At 45.6% G+C, this 7,020-nt stretch overlaps 1 protein-coding gene across 1 annotated transcript; it reads right to left on the minus strand.

The window, feature by feature from the left end:
• Positions 1 to 283: 283 nt before the first annotated feature.
• On the minus strand, positions 284 to 2,299 carry LOC131209957 (uncharacterized). Its single transcript, XM_058203132.1, has 2 exons — positions 2,208 to 2,299; positions 284 to 2,146 (listed from the first exon to the last, which is right to left on the minus strand). Exons 1-2 carry the CDS (start codon positions 2,297 to 2,299, stop codon positions 352 to 354), a joined length of 1,887 nt encoding a protein of 628 aa, XP_058059115.1. The 3' UTR covers positions 284 to 351.
• Positions 2,300 to 7,020: the final 4,721 nt, after the last annotated feature.

Here is a 7,020-nt window from a genome sequence, read left to right on the forward strand (position 1 = left end):
ACCAAAGGCATAAATGATTCCGAAAATTCTACACACTCAATGACGGAATTGGAATTGTTGGACGAACAAAGCGATTCCACGGATAGCGGTCACAGTGCAACAACCTTGAACGACTTCAATTCAAATGCCCTTTTCAATATCGGTCACCAACATAGCAGCCGTTTTCTGATCAAAAGATTGCCACCCGCCAAAAAGGGAAAATACGATCATGTGCAATCGAAAGTCAAACAGTTGATAAGAGCTAGCACCCCGAATAAAACATAACATTACAATTTGTGGGTTTGCATGTTTTTCTTATTTATTAGTTTGTTTGAGCCAAATTTCATGATTTATAAACTTCTTAGCAGTGCTCTAGTATCGCTTTGCATCTTTCAAGATTCGCACCGAAACCTCGCTAGAAGCTACGGACAAATCAGCCATACTATCGTCTTCAGCCATATTATCGAACTTCTTCTGGACGCCTGCCACATCACCGGAACCAGCCGCATACCGAATGCGCCCTTCGTGGCGTATGACGGAAGACGGCGAACCGTTGATCAACTTATGCATTTTTGCACCGCCTGGAATGCGCTTCCAATCACGCTCGTCTAAAACGTGTTGACGATTGGTGCTTACGACACCCTTTCCGGGAATGGAAGAGGTATAACCTTTCACATTCAATCTATTAGTCAGCGTGGTTCCACAGTTTTCCTTGATGCTTGTCTCACTGTCACGACCGTGCTCGTTGTGCAGCACGTCGATCAGATCCTTCTGCGGACAGGTGATTTTTGCTTGGAGTAAGCTTTTGGGTGTCTTCTTAATATACGCACCGATTGGAGATTGGATGTGGTCAAACTTGCGCCCAAGTTTAAGTGGCAGCAAGCGAGAAACGGGCTTTTTGAACGGCGCACTCGATGCTACGGACGTGTTATGAAGATTTCTAGATCCGTACTTCCCATCACTAGAAAAATGAGTTTGTTTCTGTCCGGCGCTTCCAGGTCCTGATGGAGTATTGTGTTTCGAACGCACAGCGAAAGGTGTTATTTTAGAGGCGGATGCCACCATTCTAACGGCGTTCTTCTCTAGTGGAGTGTGAACTTTCAACGTTTGTGCGGTCTTCACGAAGGGTTTGGGATGATGATGAGCGTTTAGTTTGGGAGACTGGTTCGAGTGAATATTAGAACCACTAAATTGAGTTTCGCATTCTGGTTTGCTTTGTATGGTTTCCTGGTGATGGTCGTCTTCCGCACGTTGTTGCTGTCGTTGTTTTATAGCCAAAAGCTTCATCCCTTGCTTCATCATGAAGTCTGTTTCCTCGAGGGTATCATTGAAATGTTCCGGAATTTCATCCAAAACATAAGAAAACGACTCGTCCTCGTGACCTAGTTGTAGGGCAGATTCCCTATTGTCATGTACCACTTCTTCCTCGTATGTGCTCGGCTCTTCTTCCACTTCGCTCGAACTATCGATATCAATAACAACTGCATTTTGACCGGTGACATCAAAATCTATGCGAGTGTCTGAATCGCCAGTAGAGAACGTATTCAACGGAAAAGATTCCTCTGCTGTGCGGTAAACCTCGCTGCCACTGATGCTTTTGGTGTTGTTTTCCTCAGTGAGTACTTGCTTTGCCGAGTCAAACGTTTCCATTGAATTGTTATCAACCGAAATACCATTTTCACCGATTGACGATTCCTCGATGATGGTGGAAGGTCGCATTATGTGCATTCGCTTCACCGGTGATAGAACCTCAGCCCCAGGTAGCACAGAGTGTTCCCACAACTCGGAAGGTTCGTCGATGTCATCGATCTGCGTGACGTCACCTAAACCCGATGCGCTGCCGGAAGGTTTTGAAGACAGCTTTTCAACCGAATCGGCAACACGGTTGGCCTTTTCGAGTAAAACACAAATTTGTTCCAGTTCCTCGAAGCTGGTATCCGACACTTTGCTCATCGAGTCTCCTTCGACAAATGTGGAATCTTCGCCGATCCAACCACCCGTGGGATGGGCAACGCCACGGTCTGCAATCTTGTTTTCGTCTGTCGATTGCTTATCTTCCATTTCGTTGCGTTTGCGTTCCAAGAGTGTTCGAAAACTCTCTTCCAACTCAAAGGACGATTCTTCCGACGACTCTGGCAAGATTGCCTGCTTCTCTAACGGCGCGTCTCTGAAAATGCCACCAAAGTTAACACAAGCACTGATGTTGAACGCCGTTTTTGAATACTTACTTTAAGCTATGTAAATAGAACTTCCAATCGTCGAGGGTTGGTGTGCCGAAAGTAACATTCGCAGTTTCTGCTGTATTATTTTCTTGTGACATATCAGCAACTCAATTCAATTAGCTCCTGAATCTTCAGTCTGAATTACGTGTTTCGCTTGTTCACAGCTCTTCACAAATATGGCTTGCTCAGGTGCAAACATTTGTTGTTGGCGGTTACGTTGTTGACGGTTGAAAGTTTGATGTCAAACTTGCTATAAAATACGTTATAAATACGATAAAATATTTCCTATACATACGCAACAAATATTATTTATTTGATAATTGATTTGTTCGCATGCTGCTTGGCTAACGTTATTTTCATTCTATTTATTCGCAACGTGCGTAATAGTTTCAATTGTGATTGGGTAAATGTTTTCACCAAAATGTGTCAAGTGGTCGATAAACAGGGTCGATTTTAGGTGTAGAGGTACTCGCGCAGGGTTGTAATTGAATGAATATTCAATGGATTTTGGTATATGATTCGAATTGATTGTATTTAGTGGTAGGATTCAGGATTTTATTTCTGATCTGAATTACTGAAATTAGCTGAATTTCTTATATTTTATGTGTCATGACTTTTGATGGCAGTTGAATTGTTTATGGCACTTGAGCAGTTTATAGCCAACTCTTCTCAGTGTTGAGTTGACGGTCGGGTTGAGCGGAACTGCGAAAAAGTGTTACCGTTAGTTTGTTACGCGCATCAAAATCGATCGAAAGATAGTGTTGGTGTTTTCGGCACAATGAACGATACTACAACGCGCTTATTGTTTTAAGGCAGGCACTACACTAATGCGGAGAAGACACACTACCAGATGAGATAGTCTTATGTATTTTTATGCTAACCCCAGAGCACGTTCTCGGTGCAACTGTACTTGAATGCCGTTGTTTGCTGGTCACTAACTCGGCCCTTTTAGTTGTGCAGAACGAAAGGTGAAACAGTTCATCTCGTCATCGACGAGCGTCAACAACACCACGAAAAAACAACGTGGCGACGTGTGAGATATGTGTATTGCATGTATTGTGTGCAGTTCAATTGCAAGCCCCACAAACGGAAGTGAGAAAAGGGGCCAACATTTGTTCGCGGATGATTTTGATGTTTCCCTGATGGTTCCGCCATGGGACGTGTAAACAGGGAGAGAAAGAGAGAGCGAGAGAAAGAGTGCGCCGTGTTTCTTTGTTGTTTGTCGCGTACTTTACTTTCTTCTTGCGCGAGTGTGATGGGACTCTTGTTCCTGCCCAGCATCTTGGCTACGGACACACGGACATTGTTTGCACAGATGCTCTGATCTGTCCTATCGAGTGCAATCGGCTACAGCGTCTGGTTGTGTTTGTGCGATCTGTGCTGTAGTTGTGCAACCGAATGCTGCTGTGCAGTGCGTCCGGGGGTCTCCTTTGCTACCCCCCGGTTGGTACCTTTTTTGAGTCCTGTCCGGTTGCTTCGATGATCGATTTTCTTTGTAATACCTGCACGGTGTCGGAAACTCCTTGAAGGCCATGACCACGTTTCATAACGATGCTACGTAAACACAGCTGTTTATGCTACGTTTTTTGCCGCTGGCGTTCCAGCATAAATTAATCAATCGTCAAACTGCTCCCTTATCCGTGCATGTGGTAATATTCGTCTCTCAGAAGAAAGCAGCAACCTAACGCTAAAATGGGATCCTTCGCGAAACAATAGTAATAAACGCCGCTGGCGTTATGCTCGATATCGCATACATTAGCGTTGGGTTGTTTCGAGGGTCTGGCAGGCTGCGTAATCTAAGAAGAAAGCCATCGTCGTGAGTAACCTTCTGGGCACGGATGGGATCACGGCCTCGTTGGCAACCAGCTCAAAAGTGTTCGTTTCTATCGTCGTGGCAGAGTGTTGTATTTATAATTTTTTGGCGGCTTTCGTGGCGATGGTTCCCAGATGTGAAAGTGTGTTGGTGCGAGTGGCTCATTGTGGCAATGGGCAGAATTGTTAATGCACGTGGTTTGATGGTTTGATTGAATACTACATTTCATGCCTCTCTTTACCGAATGCAGTTTAGTGAAATTTCTATAATAATATAATCGATTTGCTGCAAAATTGATTAAATGCAAAGTGGAGATATGTAGTGTGGAAACGAAAGTGTAGTGTGAAATAATTGGCAGTGCTTATTCGCATCATCTGGCACCAACACGGTTTCAGTAGAAGTTAAGGGGAATTTAATCAGGTAAGTTGATCGAAGAACTAAAATTTGGTCACTCGTTTGTGTTGGTACAACAAATTACATTGTTTAATTTTATCGATTCCTTTTCGTCGGCTTGCAAGTAGTAATTTTTAGTCACTGGTCGTGACCGTGAAAGATGTCACCATATCGTCGGCCATCGATTTCTTCGCGAGTTGCACGCTGTGTTCGCTGCTTCAGCTATTGAAACGACTCCACCTGACGGCTGCAGCTGTTGCGACGAAGCAGTCCTGAGTCGAGGGTCTAAAAAGAATTAAAAAAACTGCCACAAATGCAAAAATGGCCACTTTCCATTTTTCGAACGACGACGGGAATGTGTCGCATAGATGTGCAGCTAGATGTACTTCATGGCGGGCCTCTGTTTTTCGGAAGTTAGAGTTTGTATTGACTAGATCACCTGCTAGGGCAACGAAAGTCTGCGATGTTGTCGAGGGCGGTTGTGTTGCCCATAATCCGTACAATGTTACCGCTCATTGGGCAACAATAGTAACTGGAGGTGGACGACTTTGCCAGAAGCGACAGCATATCCATCTCAATTCAAAGCACTCTCTTCGGTAGTTGAGGCTGTATTTCGTGTTTGTCCATCACTCATCCAACTGTGGCTATGTGCAACCTTTCATAGTTCCGGCGTCACAGTCCACTTCCCGTCACACTGTCTCTCTCTCGCTCTCTGCGCGGGCTTTCCCCTTTCGTCTGGCATCGGTTATCTCAATTTTAGTACCACCCAATAAAGCGGGACTGCTGGACCGTATCCGAAATACCCAACTGTTATGCTGCTTTGGTTATCACCGTATCTCGGGGACCCCTCACCACAGAGGCCGCGTTACGCATAGGCAGCCACACTTGGCGCAGACGGCTTCTTGTGGGGGTTTTGATGAAATGCGTAGTGCTCATGCGCCGTGAGCCTTAATAATGCACCAATTGCGTAACTGCGTCTCACGTGTATCGCTGCCTGGTGGCTTACTTTCGGTTGGCGTTTTTGGCGATCGCTTCGAGGTGCCCCCTTCCCAGTGCGGAGCGATCCAGCTGACGGATGAAAAAACTCACGCGTCGTGTAGTTTCGCAACATCGTAATCGGGGTGGGTGTTGTTATGTTTGTCAATTGTTAATTGGTGTACTGCTCACCCGTATTCCGAAACTCACCCAATTCCGAAACACAGCAGTTGCCCCATTATCAATATTTTACATTTCCTATTTTTCGGACTAATGTATGATGAAAGTGAGCGGAGCGGTGTTAACGACCGAGTTGCCGAGCTTTAAATGCAATACAGTTACTTCCACTAACTCCGCGTCTGGTAACCGTGGACCAATTCTCGGTGAGAGACCGGAGGCTGTGTGGGATGGTTGTCTAGGTGTGCTATAATTATAATTAAACTCAAAGTACTGGAGTAATAACTCATTCACATAAACTATGGGTAAAAACATTTAGAAAAGAAACGAAACAATAAACATTTCAGTGGCGCAGCGCGCGTACTGTAAGCAGCATACGAACCATAACCGTTCGGGCGATATGCTGTCGTCGTGTCCCTTAGGGACACGGCCACAGCTGTTTCCAACGAGCAGAGGACGCTTGTTTGGGATTACGATATTCCGCCACGGCATCACGATCCGCCTGTCGGCTGCGTCGCCATCGAGGTTCCTCGATTCCGTTTCCGTAATGGCGCGCCAACGAAACGCGTTGATGGTGGATTCTGTGTTTATTGACAAACAAGATACCGAACGGACGGGGCTATCTAGTGCCCTACTGCAGCCCTTGCGGGTGTTTAGCGAAATGGAGCACTGCAGTTCGCAGTGAGGCCAACCCGGCGTGAATTAGGCACGATGTTGTCCCGTTGACGTAATACCGTTAGATATATCATATAGCTTCGATATAAGTTACCCAAATTTGTTCACAGTGAAATATCTTGCAGCAATGAATCATTCACTTAATCCTCCGCAATGCGTCGTATTATTAATCGTTTGAAATGGAGCAACAAAAATGAAACCCTCCTCTGAGGGCCTGAGGGTATTTGAAAGTAACATTCTAGCATGACTCGCGCCATAATCAACTCGTATGCAGCCTGACTGCAAGGTCAATCGTGAACACGGCTCTTAACAAAGTCTACGCGGAATGCGGTATGTTTGTTTCATCACACAGAAGATGCCCGGCGACGACGATGTCTTATCACGCAGATGTGCGATGCCACCGCCTCTGTTGCAATGGCACTATCGCTAAAACCGCAGCGATCTTAGGGAAGATGTACGCCAACTCGTACTAACACCGTTACCCTGGTCTGCCTCTACTTGGCTTTGCTTTGGTTCTTTGCTCTTTGCTTATCTCGCGAGGCTTTAGTTTGCTTTAGCGTCCACCGTAGCCTTCCCTGAAAGTGGTCTGTAACGCAACACAGACAGCGGAAACTGCCATAAATTTAAAACTGGTGACATTTTAATGTCAAGATGCCTTTGAAATGTCGTTCGTGTGTCAGGAGGGGAACCAGCCACGTACTTTTCCACTAACCCATTGGCCGCCCGGTCAGGGCTTGCCGGTGGCGAACGACGGAAGATCAAGAAATCCTAAATTCAGCATATTAG

Source organism: Anopheles bellator, chromosome 2 (assembly GCF_943735745.2).
Source record: "Anopheles bellator chromosome 2, idAnoBellAS_SP24_06.2, whole genome shotgun sequence".
Taxonomy (NCBI): Eukaryota; Metazoa; Arthropoda; class Insecta; order Diptera; family Culicidae; genus Anopheles; species Anopheles bellator.

Bases quoted from the DNA above. Each gene is read 5' to 3' on its own strand.
- LOC131209957 (XM_058203132.1), bottom strand. From the start codon at position 2,299: ATGTCACAAGAAAATAATACAGCAGAAACTGCGAATGTTACTTTCGGC. The intron at 2,147-2,207 runs GTAAGTATTCAA...TGGCATTTTCAG, and splicing joins TTCTATTTACATAGCTTAAA to AGACGCGCCGTTAGAGAAGC.